Below are 14398 nucleotides of genomic sequence, written 5' to 3'. Positions count from 1 at the left end.
TCCCCTCCTCTACGCACATAACAAAACCAAAGTAGAGTACAAAAAACAATCATTAAATGCGGATTACGCATCAGAGTCGCATAACACGCTGCGGAAACCCGATGAAAACGGGTCGTGCTTATGTCAGACATGTAACTATAAAGAAGTAGCGAGGTGGGTTCCCCTAGCACTGCACTACCGGCATCGTTTTCGATAAGCATATAAACACACATCGCCCAATAAATCACACATTCAACAGTTGAACGACCAGCACAAGCGACATGAATCAACTTTTGATGGTAATTAAACCGTATCGTTTTCATACATTTGTTTCGTTTACAGGCTTCATTTATTATTACTGATAACTGTCGAGTTTTGATTTAGCAAAAACATTGGCAAAGATATGACAGTTCGTGAATTAAATTCTTATCTTTATTAGTTGAAATATGTTCAGTATAACAAAATACAAACTTGAGCTTCGCATGCATGCAAGACTTTGCACTTCCTCACGTTAACTCTGGATTTTTTTTTTTCAGAATTTATGTTTGACGGCCCTGTTGGCGGTGGCATCGGTTACGAGTGCCGTCGTATCACGCAAGACTCTTGTCTCCGAATACGTAAGTATTCTTTAACATTTATTTTCCGTAATGAACATTTTGCCATTACGTTTCAATTTCATACGAATCTCAGAAATCTATACACATATTAACGTTACTGGCGAAGATAATAAAATCGAAAATTTTGGTTTAAAGATTAATCTTTTTACAGGATTATCCTCGGTATGGCTTCAACTATGCCATAAACGACCCAATAACAAAAGACAACAAAGCGCAATGGGAATCAAGGGACGGTGATGTCGTCAATGGTGCGTACTCCTTACGAGAGCCTGACGGTACCATTCGTGTGGTGGAATATTCTGCGAACGATTTAAAAGGTTTCAGAGCAGTGGTCAAGAATATCGGAGCTAATGTACACCCAATAACGATCATAACAAAAACAATTCACGGAGTAGGACCCATTAAGACTAAGGCACCTATTAAAGTTGTGCCTGTGGTTGATATAACTCCAGTTAGTATTTCCACGGTCACTAACAGCGGTCCTAAAAATTCGATTATTTCCAGTTATAACTACGGTTTCGGCTCTGCGCCTTTAGCGATAGGTCTCCCGAAAGTGACATCTTTGGGTCACTGGAGCCTACCATGGGACCCTGTCACTAGATCGTACGGGGGCTGGGTGCCGGTCAACGGCGCGGTGGCGCAAGGAGCCTTCGCGACTATCTTTAGCAAGAAATACATAAACGGCAAGTTACACGAGTGGACAACTGGACCTATATCATTACAAAACGTTAAAACATTAGTTATTAAGACGAAAAATTGATTTATAATGTTTATGTATACGTGTATACATAATTTTGTATGATGTTATCCGTAAAATGTATCTAGTCTGTTCGCCCTAGTTATCCTTGTTACTCCAAAATCAAATTTTAGTTTTGAAATTTGTAAAAATTTAGTGTTCTGTTGTGCTGGCACTATTTATAAAGTTTATTGCAAGTTTCTTGTAAAATGTTAATAAGTGAAAGTAAAAAAAACATGGCTTTAACATTAGTATCCCAGAATATTTTGTACTTTTTAAAAAGTGATACACAGGGCCGGATTTACCACATCAAAACAAGCGAAACTATGCTACCTCCTTATATTGTCAGGGATATTGACCATAAATAGAACATACTATAAGTTCCATTTTATATATTTACTTCTGAACAGAAGTAATATATATTTAATGTGGTAATGTTTATATAATAATGTTTTATGTAGTATTATTTTATATAGTAATGTAACGAAACCGAAAGACTGGATGTTGATTAAAAAAAAACAAAAAATATAAATAAAGAATAGAATAAGAATATGAGCTTTTCACTTTTTCACCTTCCTTTCTCCATCTAAGAAAAAATAGAGATAAGTTTACGTACAGGTCTTCTGATAATAGAAACTTAGGGAAAGAAAGTGCAACAAATGTTACTAAGTGCAAACTGTGCTGACAGTTGTTTTGATACATATCGTCATCCTTTACATTATCTTTGACGAAATAAAAACCATAATGTTTTAATAAAAGTATCGGCAGTGGAAACACATAGTAAAGATGACATGATTGACAATATTTTTTCTACTTCTTTGTGTCAAACAAACAAGGATATCTAGTCCGATGAGAGTCGCTGCTACCGCGACTGTTCCTGTCAGTAAATATATAAAACCTACGTGGGCATAGAAAATTGTATAAAAAAACATGATATGACACCTACAGTACGTATAGGACCTTGTAACACTTTTGTTGGACAGTAACAGGAAGGCGCTAGTCAACTATCATAATTAGGTTAAACTTAAGCCCACCGGGTCAAATATCCTTGTAAGTCTATACCCTAAAACTTTTAAACATGCAAAAATCTGAATAGACACAGATTTTATGTTTCCAACTTTTATGTCATTCTTTATTTAAAAATGACAAATTAAACAGAAAATCACAATATGATCCCGCATAGAAAATGCCTCTTTTCTTCAGATTTAAGACCCTTCTGAGAAATGAAACGCTAATCTTATGTTGCGATGCGATGCGAGCGCGCTGTAACATTTACTCCATTCTATTGTACGGAGTGTGGAGCCCGTATTCATTGGTGGAGCCCGACGGAAACGTACGCATTGTGGAGTACACCGCGGACGCCGTACGCGGTTTTAACGCGGTCGTCAAGACGTCCGGACCCTTATAAAATATGTGCAATAAAATATAAGCTTTCTATTTCAGGTTTGAAAATGGTAATATTATGGATATCCTGTATAAACAAAATAAAAAAAAAACCGTGCTAAGACGCACAAACAAACATCAAAGGACAACACACACATCTTTACAAAAGAAAACTATTTAACAATAATAATATATTAATTTTATATTTAAGAACGCAAAACATAAGTGGCCGAAGGAGAATCAAATAGTTGGATCATATATTATGTATTTGTCGTATCTAAGCTGTGACATTTACAAGATACATTTGAGAAAATGTTGAACCATGTCATTAATTATTTAAAGTACCAATGTGTTTTTCGATTTACATATGTACATTTATCCGACGTTCTTACGGTGAAGGAAAACGGTGTACATATCTGAGAAGAAATTCAATGATATGTGTGAAGTCAACCAATCCGCACTTGACCAGCGTGGTTGACTATGGCCTAGTCACTCCTAACTTGGGGTAGGCTCCGAGCCCCGCGGTGGGAACGTATAGTGAACTGATGATGAATTAATTATTTGTTCTGAAAAGATTTCATATCAATTTTTATGCAATAATTCTGTTGAAGGAATAACAGTGTTATAAACTATTTTAAACGTTCAAACCACCCGTCCTTTAGACCATTAGGGGGCGAATTACAGAAAATCTTTTCTTAGTACTCACATACATAACAACCCCTAGGTTTCAAGTCTCTAGGCTTTGCTGTGTCTTAAGCTGTGAAAAACATTTCTAAATACAACCCCTATTTAGACCTAACAGGCATAGGTGGGCACAGTTAATCAAAAAGTTAACTTCGTTAATCGTTAATTCGTTAAATAAAAATTTAACTTCGTTAATCGTTAAAGCGTTTAATTTACGAAAATTTAACGCAAGTTAAAGTTAACAGTTAAAGTTAATTTTTGTTTATATTACGAGTATAAGGCGCAAGCGGGAAATGGCCATATGAATAATCTCCGAATCGTATGGACCGATTTTGTCGAGACTTTCAATAGTTTAGTTATATAATATACTAAAATATAATTTAGACAATAGGAGCGATGTACTAATGCCTGTAACATAATAATGACATAGCATGCACTAGTTACACACACTTATATACTACACTGACAATGATGGACAATTGACTTTTTCAGTCAATTTTTTTATCGACAATCCGACGTCACGGAATTAGATAGCTAACTAAATTTAGACAACACAAATTTTCTATTAAACAGTTAAGACATGTGATAATATTTATATAAAAAAACAATCAAAACTTTTGTGCAGTATTTACATTTATCTGTTACTATTTGCACCCGGATATTCATTTGCTCATACTCCAACAACTGAACATTTCATTTTATGTATAATTTGGTAATATTTTTTTTTATTTTAGCTAAGGACCCACGAACAGACTTATAATTTTTTACGTACTTTTTATTTATTAATATAGATTTATTAATAAAACTTCTAACATCAGAGGAAACTTATTATAACATTGATAAATAAATTATATAACCAATCCAGTGATACATCTCAACACATCAAACTATACAACTGAGATCCCTTCGATAACTTCTATCATCTAATGATCTATCGTCCGATCTATTGTTTTATGTTAAATCAAGTTAAATTACTCTCAGTGTATAATATATAGCACAAGTTACACGACATAACGAAAACAACCGATCGCGGGTGATGTCTTCTCTCTTTCTTATCACCTATAAAATCGTTATAGTTAATTAGTAAGAATATGTTTTGAATTATTTTCAACGACATTCGATTAATTTTAAAATAAAGTTTCGATATACGTAAATAATCGATGTCTTTTTGTAAAGGTCACTTGTGGCGAAATTTCATATATTAAATTTAGTATAACACAGTTTAACATTATTTCACTAACATAATTATTTTATCTTTTTCCTCATTCTTTCTCGTTTTGTCGTATACTTTTTTTGTAAACAAACAAATTATCTTCGCTATTGTCTTTGCGCAGCGCACGTGCATCCCCGACAATTAGAAGGGTTGGGGCCATAAATCCATCGAGTTCGTTATCGTATTCTCTGTGCGGCTGTCCATTTGATCCTTTGTTCATATTTTTAAAATGTAAAATTATTTTTCGTTGACTATGAAGAAGCCCCGAAAAAACAAACGACGGTAATAAACACCTAAATCCCTTTTGTTTTTGAGGTACGTTTATTGCGTGCACATTTCGTCTTTCGAATTTTAAAATTTTTTTTTTTCATTGTTTGTTTCTTATCTACGCAATGACAAAATAATCCTATTTGTACGCTTTTTCAAATGAACCATAAACTATTTTTTTTTAATATTTTTTGTTGTCTTTAAACTCCAAAATTAAAATAAACATTTTGTCTGCAACAAAGTTTAGTTGTATTTTAGGTACGACGTTGAAGAGTAATGCACACTCGATTATTTTGATTGCAATTCAGTTTATCTTTTTAATAGATTTTGCGTCTCACGTATAACAATTATTGTATTAAGAGTAAAGTGATTTCGAACCTTATGTTGATTTTATAACAAAGTCTTGTTCTAAAAAAAGTGATGTTAAATAAATGAAAACCAGTTTTAATGTGAATAAAATGTAACAAACACTTTTCGAGACATTTGTGTAAATATGAAATAATTAATAAACTTCGAAGGTGTCTAGCGCCCAAACTTCGCAATATTTGATAGAGGTAAGTTTGTTTAAATCTTCACTATTTTCTAACAAGGATTCTGTCGTACTCTTTTGATCACGTTTATCCCGGCCGCTCGGTGTATTGTATAACATGCATCACACTCGCTCGTTCTCTCTCGTTCTCGTTCACCATTCGACTCGCCGACGGTCGCCGAACATAGCCGAACTTAGGAATGTAGCCTGATGCATAATTTAAATAAAATGACAACACGTCAATAAGTGTCTATTGTGACAATTAACGGACTAAATTAACGGAAGTAAAATTTAACGGAAGTTAACAAGAGCGTTAACACTTTTTGAATTTAACTTAAAAGTTAATCCGTTAAGGAAAATGTTAACTTCGTTAATTAACGATTAACGGATTAACGAGTTAATGCCCACCTTTGCTAACAGGAATAATTTATAAAAAAAAAACTTAAAACACGCAAAAAAGTAAACAGAACAAACAACTACGTACGACTTTGATTAACATTTTAATTGTTAATATAGAATTAAAAAAAATATTCTCTCTCGAAAATCAGGTCGCAAGATTCAAAGTACAACTACTGAGCTGTAACCATTATCTCATCATAACAGAAATTATTTTTAATTTAATCAAAAAAAAAAAAAACAATTGAAGACATAACAAGTAACACGATTATGAGCGCGGAGTCCGTTAAATTATACTAGAATACGCAGAAAAGCACACATGTCAAACCATCCGTGGAAACGAGATGGCCAACAAAACCGGCGCGACGCACACCCGTCGGAATAATTAGTGCTATATAAAATGCTAGTGCTCGATGACAAAAACACAGTGCACTTCAATTGCTTACTGGAATACCTTGTCAGCAAAATGAACAAGTATTTAACGGTAATTATATATTTGTTAATTTAAATATTAAATGCAGTTATAAACAGTTCGATTTAACGTGTCACCACTTTCGTTTTTCATACATGAAATGTCATTTAATTGAATTATCAAACTCTAATTAGACTAAACAGCAGTGACTGTTGATATTTAAAACTTAAACGTTTGTTTAATTTTCAGGTATGTTGCCTTATGGTATCCGTTGCGATGGCGTCGGAGTACGGACCCTCGCTCGGATACGCGACCTATGCGACCGTCGACAAAATTGTGCGTAACAATGTTTGCTGCCATTCGTTTGTACTTCCTAATTTCTTAATATTACTGCTGCTTTATTTTCCCTTATACCCACAATTAGATGCGGCCTAGATAGTGGATTACAACAACTAATAGCTACCTCTGTGTTATCATTTATATTTTGCATTTATTTTTTCAGCCGAACCCGAATTACGAGTTCAATTATGCCGTCAACGACCCATCTACCGGCGATAACAAAGCGCAATGGGAAAAACGCGACGGCGACGTGGTCAAGGGCTCCTACTCATTGGTGGAGCCCGACGGAAACGTACGCGTTGTGGAGTACACCGCGGACGCCGTACGCGGTTTTAACGCGGTCGTCAAGAGGTCCGGACCCAATGTGCATTCAATGTCGGCCGTGTATGGACAAATCGCGCCAAAAATACAAGAACAGGTCCTATTCACACCGTCCTACGAATACCAGGTGCCGTACCCTTCATACCAGCAGATCGCTCCCATTGCTCCGATCCTAGAGGAGCCGTCTTACTACGCCGCGCCCGCACCCGCGCCATTGCCCGCGCCGGTAGAAGAGCCAATGGCACACGGACAACTACTAACACAATACTTGGAGACTACGCCTCTCCTAGCACAATACCAAACGTTGGATTACCTCCCGTACCCAATTCAAACACAACAGCCCTCTTGGGTCTCGGTGTCCGGCACCTCGTACGGTCATAAGGGCAACATTGTCCGGAGATGGGCCACAGGTCCTATCGCCCTAGATGGTAAGACGCTGACAATTAAGACTAAGCATTAAGGATGACTACATCCTGTGCCACATAACAGTAAGCTGTAACTTCTACGTGTATAAGTAACCTCTTAGTTACTCGCGACACTTGTGTGTTTTTGCACATTGTATAAAAGAAGCACGTGTAAAAGTACACATAGGTCTTATTAGAAGTTAAGATATATGGTATTTCCAGACTAGAGAAGTGTACCTGATTTAAATTTATACGAATGTAAATAAAGTTTTATAAAGAACAAAAACAAATTGTTATTTATCTGTCCCACATGTCATACATCTGCCCCTCCTGGACGTAATTTATATAGGACTAGCTGTCACCCGCGACTACATCCGCGCAAAATTAATTTAAAAAAACTTAACTGTCTATGTGTTCTTCTAGACTATGTTCTACATCTGTGCCAAATTTCATCCAGATCCATACAGCCGTTCTGGAGATACCTTCAGACAAACATCCATCTATCCAAACATTTGCATTTATAATTTTAAGAAAGAAGTAAGATAAGCGAGCCTTACCGGATTGTTATCTTCATCGACGTCGTATTCCTCTCTCTGCACCATCATTAGTTTCCCGCTGGCATTTATTACCTACATACAAATTGAGTATTAAAACGACTTATTATATACAAATTGATATGTATGAGAGTGTATGGTTGATGTACTGACCAGTGAGTGCGGCGCTAGGGGCGTGGGTTGCGCGTGCGCGGGCGCATGAGGACGCGCGAGATGCGGCGGGCCTGGCTGCTCCTGCAGGCGACACAGCGCCGCCGACACTACGCAAGCCGGGTGCGACAGCGCAGATATATCTACCGCCTGCACGCAACGCATCTCAATACCACCATCTAGATGGAACAAAACATATTAGAAATCTTCATGAAATAATCGTTATAGATTTCTCTTAAAAAAATCTGAAGGACGCCTTAAGTAACCACCTAACAATTCTGAGTGCGACGGTTAATAATACATATTAATTTAAAAATTAAACCATTAAAAACAATCAATAACAAAATAAGATACCGTTACTAACTTTTCTCAACACTGAGTTCGTAAATAGTTACGAGCGCGTCCGCAGAGAACACGACGAGCTGATCGTCGAGTGCGTCGAGCGCGTACACCTGCGCCTGCGCACGCACCATCTTAGCGAACCTGTTGTCGAGCTTCGCATCGCGCGGGTAGAAACGGATCTCATCGTGCCCATCCAATATACTGTAGCAGCCTAACAAATTAGCGGTTTATTGTAAAATTTGTTGTAATAATTCTAGATAGCACAAGATTGGTAAACTTCTCTTTCACAATGTTTTTAATAACTAAAAAATTAGCCAATCACATTGTACATAGTTAAATTAAACTGTATCAATAAAAAGGAAAGTAAAGGAGAGAGTTAACATAAATCTATTCGAAAATTCTACATTTTTTTACACATCAGTTGCTTGAGAGCTTGCTTACCTATAACGATGTAGTCCCTCCACCAGAGCATGCCGCCAGTGACGACAAAGTCCTTCTCCTGGGCCTCGTTGCCGAACAGCTTCCAGCGTCGCGAGACGCAGTTGTAGTGCGCCAGACCCGCGCGCCCCGCCACACATACATTCACGCCCGCATCGTCTATAGCGCTGTACTGTACAATACATAAATAGTGTACAATACGTAAATAGTACTAGTGTATTTATTTCTAAGAAGACTAGATAGTGGAAGCAAACGGCTAAAATGGTGTGAATCGAACAGATCGAACGACCCTTAATTCTTGAAAGAAGTCAACATAGCAAAATAATTAAAAACAAAGACAGGGACACAACAAATTAAAAAACGAAAGTACTCTAACTTTAAATCTATAAGTTCGTACTATTTTTATAATCATAATTTGATCTAATTTTAAAGATACAGTCGAACCTGGATTAGTGAGAGTACAAGAGAATGGGACAATTTTCTCACTTATAGAGGTGTAATGGGCTAAAAACGTCAATTACACTTACGCTTACCCAGTTTACATTTACACAGGTTCGACTGTATATTGTTACAAATGATATAGTAAAATTTCTTTACCCTAAGTGGCCAATTGGTAGCAATATATGTAGCTGGTAATGGCAATACAATCCATTGCTTCCTGCACTCATTGTCATCAACAAAGTCTTTGTACTTGGCTTTCTTATCGTACTCAAGTGTGTGCTGGTCCGGTAGACCATTCTCTTGGTAATCGGATGAATCAATCATTGATATCTTGGTCTTTCTTGTCAGGTTGTCTTCTAAATTGACATAAAGTTTATCATCTGCTTGTAAATATAAATGCCTTTGATTGCTCTGTAATCAATAATTTCAAAATAATTAATTAACAAAATTTTATTTATTACAACAAATATTATTATCAAATTATATTTTGACTCACCATACATGGATTTACACTGAGCGGACTTTTAATGAAATCCATTTGTATTAAATTCGAGCTTGTATCGCTTTCAACTTTCACCATCCATAACTGATAGCCTTCTGTAGCCCATTCCTGTACAACGTATCGTAAAAAAATCACTTATTACCACTCTCAGTTGTTTAATGGTTAAGTAGAAGTTCCCTTAGTGACAATTAGACCTTTCGATTTAAAGACAGTCTGAATACTTAATAGGTAATTTCACTAGTCTTGTGTAACTGTGTATAATAACTGACCATACTGGATATGACGAGGGGGTTGTGTTTGCTGAGATCCTGGCTGAGGCCATAATCCCAGGCCAGTGAGCACATGAGCAGTGCACCAAACGTACTCCACACTGATATACCGCCGCGTTCCCAACTCACAGCCACCGCACGACCGTCCGCTGTCCATCTATAACAGTCATTGTCCAAGTAAGGGATGGGTAGGGGCAGCGGCTTTGACGGAGGACGGGATTCATAGGAATGGGAAATATTCTCTTTCAGCGCGTCCCTTCCTCTGTCGATTAAAGGTAGGCATTGCTTCTGCAATTACGGGTGTTAATAGGCAGTGGTCACTTCGCTATTTCGGCGAATTAGATGGCCGCTTGCTCGTTTGCTACCTTATAAAATAAATAAAGTGTTTCAAGTGGACGAGAAACCCAGAGTCACAAGACGGGAAAAACTTGCACGGGACAAAAGTCCCTATATTTTTTATTTTTACTATCATTAGTTGTAAACTTCATAATGATTTGATGTTTTTATGGAATACTAGGTATCACCCGCGACTTCATTCGCGCGGAAAAAAAATTTAATAAGTATCCTATGTGTTATTCCAGACTATATTCTACATCTATGCCAAATTTAATCTAGATCCGTTGTGCTGTCTTGGAGATCCCTTCTAATAAACCTTCATCCATCCATCCATCTAAACATTAGCATTTATTATATTAGTAACATAGTAATGAGAAGCAAGGGGTTCACTGAAACCCTTGGAATTTTAAATGGTGTCTACGAGACAAAAAAAATATGGGAATTTCTTACATACCTATATATGTAGACAAATGAAACTGTTTAATATATAGGTTTTTCAAAACTTTACCTAATGCACTTCACAGGTCCAGGATCTCCAGGAAAATCTTTTGAACTGAGAACCATAGTGTGCGACAACTCCAAACCCCCAGTCACTTCGTCTATCGTAAACACGTCGACTTGTGAACTGAAATAATATACATTTTTAGTAAACAACTGTAATGGTACAAGTAAGGTATTACTGTTATAAATTATACTTACTTTCTTCTGCCAATAGCAATAAGTCTAAATTTATGGTTAACTCTTGCACATGTGGCATCATCAATGCCCGGAGCCCAAATTCCTTGTACTGCCTAAAAAAATGTATATATTTCAAACAAACAAAAAAGTTCTACTTTTTTATAAAAATCAGTACATACCGTAAGATAAATTAGCATATAATATATAAAATTAATTTAGATTTTAGGGGACATTGGGAACTAGCAACTATGATTTTACAATGTTACTCGAGTGTAAGCAACTTCTTACCCATAGTTCCATATCCAATAAAATCTGGTCGAATAAAATATATTTTAATAAATAAATCAATCAGACAAATAAAATATAACAATATGAAAAATAAATTGAACCTTTTTGAATTCAATCCTAACCATTTACAACAAATTTCCTATGTTTTAGATTTACTAATATAAAAGCCAAATTATTATCAAAATATTATTTTTTTAATTAATAATTTAGCTTAAACTTATTACAAATATAAATATATATAAAAATATTAAAAAATTATTAAATACAAACTTTTATGGTATTAACTACTGCAAAGGTATCGGTTAAAAGCTTACATTTGGATCAAATTTCAGGTTAGGAGCGGTGAGGTATGCCGCCCGGCCATCATTCAGAGTGATACCAAAGCCACAGACTAATGGGGAATATTCAATATCATTTACATGTGTGTTATCTTCAAGGATAGGTTCGGCTGAAAGTAAATAACTAGTTAGTTGGAAGTGCTTAAGTAGAAGGAAACAATCAATTAATATAAATATAATAATTTCTTTAACAAATTTTTCTGATGTACTTAGAGTACATTTGCTCTGGTAAATTGTAGTTAATTTTAAACTAGCTGTCACCCGCGATACCGTCCGCGTGTAATGAAAAAAAAACTTGATAAGTAGACTATGTGTTCTTCCAGACTATGTTTTACATCTGGGCCAAATTTCAGCAAGATCCATTGAGCCAATCGGGAGATACCTTCAAACAAACATCCATCCATCCCTCCATCCATTCATTCATCCATCAAAACATTTGCATTTATAATATTAGTAAGATGTAAGATATATTGATGAACAGTCAGAATGTCAAAAGAATTCTACCAACAGGACGAAAAAATACAACTTCTGAGATGGAAAAAGTTAAAAAAGGACAAAAATATATATTTCATTACCTTTAGAAACTTGTTGATTAATAGAGAATGGTATCCGTCCTAGGTCTAAGCAGTAGTCTCTATTCTGTGTGCCGTCCCATCTGTACCTGAGTAGATGAGCGCGAGTGGTACACACTAGAATCTCTGTACCGGATATACAACACATACGGGTTATCTGTCCATCCCATACTAGAACTTCTTTATACTGAAATTCATTTATATTATTATAATAGTAGATGTATGGAAAATAAGTACTTTATAGTATGAATTATCATATAAATGCAACTTAGTTTCTACCTGTATATATGTAATATAACATGACTATAAGATGCAGTCCAAATGAAAAATGTGTCAGCTGTGTAAATATTGGAATGAAACAAAGTGATATTTTAAATAATTTAGGTTAAACTATCATGCTATTAACGGAAGTTACACAGTAGATGTTATCTCATTAGTACATTTTAAAAATCTAAACAAAACAAACATCCCAAATTTTTTTTATACAGTATCAGATGGAAGTCTTATGGTTTTATTGTTATTGAAGTATCAGCATATGGTTGATATTAAGCAAAATACATCCCTAATTTGTTTTTTCCCAATGATAAACATTATAAACAAGAGTTTAAGGGACTGCAATATTTTTGTTGCATATCGACGCTGGAAATCGTAAACGCTGTAACCCCGAAAGTATGAACTTTACAGGAGAGTCAAAAAATCATAACTCGTAAGCTGATACGCCTACAAGCATGCGGTATTTAGCAGTGTTGTGTAGTTTGTGCTAACCTATAATAAAATCATTATCGTTTGATAATGGTTGAAATTATTAACGTGTGAAAAACATATTCGCGATTTCAAGGGTTACAGCGTTTATGCTTTCCAGCGTCGATATAGAGTTTCTACGCTATGTAGGTTGTCCATGAGAACCAGACAGTGGTTTCATGCTTATCCAGTTACCGATACAGTAGAACCTGGATAAATATCCAGATTCCACGTGTGTAATTATATGTGGATATTATTTACCAATGTTATTTTAAGTGATGGTATCATCTCTTTAACAAATAGCTCAGCTGAATCCCTGCGTAGGCTAGCTGTAGGTGGATCAAATTGATTGTATGCCGTCTGTTCACTTTGTGGCTCCACATTGTAGATGATTAAATGTCCTTCTTGTGTCTGAAAATTTTTATTGCTTAATATTACTATGAGGATTTTTCAAGAAATAAAGGACCTTAGATTTTTATTTAACATAGCAGATTTGTGAAATTATTTTTTATTCTCTAACAATTAAGTAATTCTTACCGATATACAAATCATAGAAGAGTCAGGTTTCCATTCAACGCCGACATTGATACCGAGTCTCTGTAGGGAATCCTCATTACGCTTATGATAAACTATTGGTACAGTAGGCTGTAAAAAAATATAAAAGTTTCAATAGTGGATGTATGTCCTTGAAATCTTAACTCTTTTGCCAAAGCAAATTTTAATCACAGGAACCCTATTTAGTTTAAGAAAATATAATCATTTTCCACATATCAGCGATGGCATTAGTTTCTTAGTGGTCTGTTATCAACCGAATTAAAAATGGGAAAGTTTTTTTAATTAATGTTAGCAGACAACTTTGTAAATAGTACTGTTACTAATACACATGCTGTATATTTTATCTACTTACCATTAACCTGGTATATTTCGTAAAAACTTAAGAAAAATTTAATACAAGAGATATATTTTGCTACCTTATTTTTTAAGTGTGAGAGATATTCAGTATAAGTTTGTATTGTAGCAGGATTTGCCGTTACTTACCTTGCAAAACCATATAATAATAGAATCATCAGTCAGGGACACAAAAAGTATTTTGTCTCTATTTGACACTATTTGTTTGATTGCCTGTCCATCTGCTTCCAAATTCTTGCACACTTTCGGCCATCCTATTGGAAAATACATTACGGTGTAACATTTGATTATTGTTGTTTTACAAATTAAGGGTCTTTCTGTGAGTTATTTAAATATAAAGGTAAATTTTCCTAATATTACTGAATATGTCAACAATATTGCAATGTTGTAAACTTTTGCAAAAATTACTAGGTTTAGGGGTTGTCATTTGTCACCAAAGAGTGTGTAACATTTACGTCCATGTCATGTGCAGATTGTTAAGCTTTTAAATTTAAAGAATGACGCTAAAAATAATAAAACAAAAAAAGAAATTTGATGTAATTCTAAATATCTACATCCTT

General features: G+C 35.2%; 3 protein-coding genes across 3 annotated transcripts; 2 read left to right on the top strand and 1 right to left on the bottom strand.

The window, feature by feature from the left end:
- Positions 1 to 76: 76 nt before the first annotated feature.
- On the top strand, positions 77 to 1455 carry LOC106716777 (cuticle protein 19.8). The gene is made up of 3 exons (XM_014510372.2): positions 77 to 278; positions 516 to 596; positions 748 to 1455. The coding sequence occupies exons 1-3, from the start codon at positions 261 to 263 to the stop codon at positions 1354 to 1356; spliced, it is 708 nt and encodes a 235-aa protein (XP_014365858.2). The 5' UTR covers positions 77 to 260; the 3' UTR covers positions 1357 to 1455.
- A 4750-nt stretch (positions 1456 to 6205) lies between these two features.
- On the top strand, positions 6206 to 7561 carry LOC106716776 (cuticle protein 19). The gene is made up of 3 exons (XM_014510370.2): positions 6206 to 6288; positions 6466 to 6552; positions 6719 to 7561. The coding sequence occupies exons 1-3, from the start codon at positions 6271 to 6273 to the stop codon at positions 7334 to 7336; spliced, it is 723 nt and encodes a 240-aa protein (XP_014365856.2). The 5' UTR covers positions 6206 to 6270; the 3' UTR covers positions 7337 to 7561.
- Positions 7562 to 7621: 60 nt separating this feature from the next.
- On the bottom strand, positions 7622 to 14250 carry LOC106716778 (guanine nucleotide exchange factor subunit Rich). Its single transcript, XM_045681665.1, has 15 exons — positions 13968 to 14250; positions 13467 to 13574; positions 13191 to 13340; positions 12192 to 12375; positions 11593 to 11726; positions 11012 to 11103; positions 10821 to 10937; positions 9977 to 10133; positions 9702 to 9815; positions 9362 to 9616; positions 8768 to 8936; positions 8349 to 8537; positions 7988 to 8163; positions 7838 to 7909; positions 7622 to 7648 (listed from the first exon to the last, which is right to left on the bottom strand). Exons 1-15 carry the CDS (start codon positions 14106 to 14108, stop codon positions 7622 to 7624), a joined length of 2085 nt encoding a protein of 694 aa, XP_045537621.1. The 5' UTR covers positions 14109 to 14250.
- Positions 14251 to 14398: the final 148 nt, after the last annotated feature.

This window comes from Papilio machaon, chromosome 16 (assembly GCF_912999745.1).
Source record: "Papilio machaon chromosome 16, ilPapMach1.1, whole genome shotgun sequence".
Classification (NCBI taxonomy): Eukaryota; Metazoa; Arthropoda; class Insecta; order Lepidoptera; family Papilionidae; genus Papilio; species Papilio machaon.
Note: the sequence above shows the minus strand (reverse complement) of the source record. Positions and strands in the feature narration are given on the sequence as shown.

What these genes read in the sequence shown, in the direction of transcription:
- LOC106716776 (XM_014510370.2), top strand. An exon ending in ATGCGACCGTCGACAAAATT is followed by an intron (nt 6,553 to 6,718) that starts GTGCGTAACAAT and finishes TTATTTTTTCAG; the next exon opens with CCGAACCCGAATTACGAGTT.
- LOC106716777 (XM_014510372.2), top strand. An exon ending in AGACTCTTGTCTCCGAATAC is followed by an intron (nt 597 to 747) that starts GTAAGTATTCTT and finishes ATCTTTTTACAG; the next exon opens with GATTATCCTCGGTATGGCTT.
- LOC106716778 (XM_045681665.1), bottom strand. Translation starts at nt 14,108, where the DNA reads ATGTATTTTCCAATAGGATGGCCGAAAGTGTGCAAGAATTTGGAAGCA. An exon ending in ACCTGAAATTTGATCCAAAT is followed by an intron (nt 11,104 to 11,592) that starts GTAAGCTTTTAA and finishes ACATTTTTTTAG; the next exon opens with GCAGTACAAGGAATTTGGGC. An exon ending in CGAACTCAGTGTTGAGAAAA is followed by an intron (nt 8,164 to 8,348) that starts GTTAGTAACGGT and finishes TGTTCCATCTAG; the next exon opens with ATGGTGGTATTGAGATGCGT.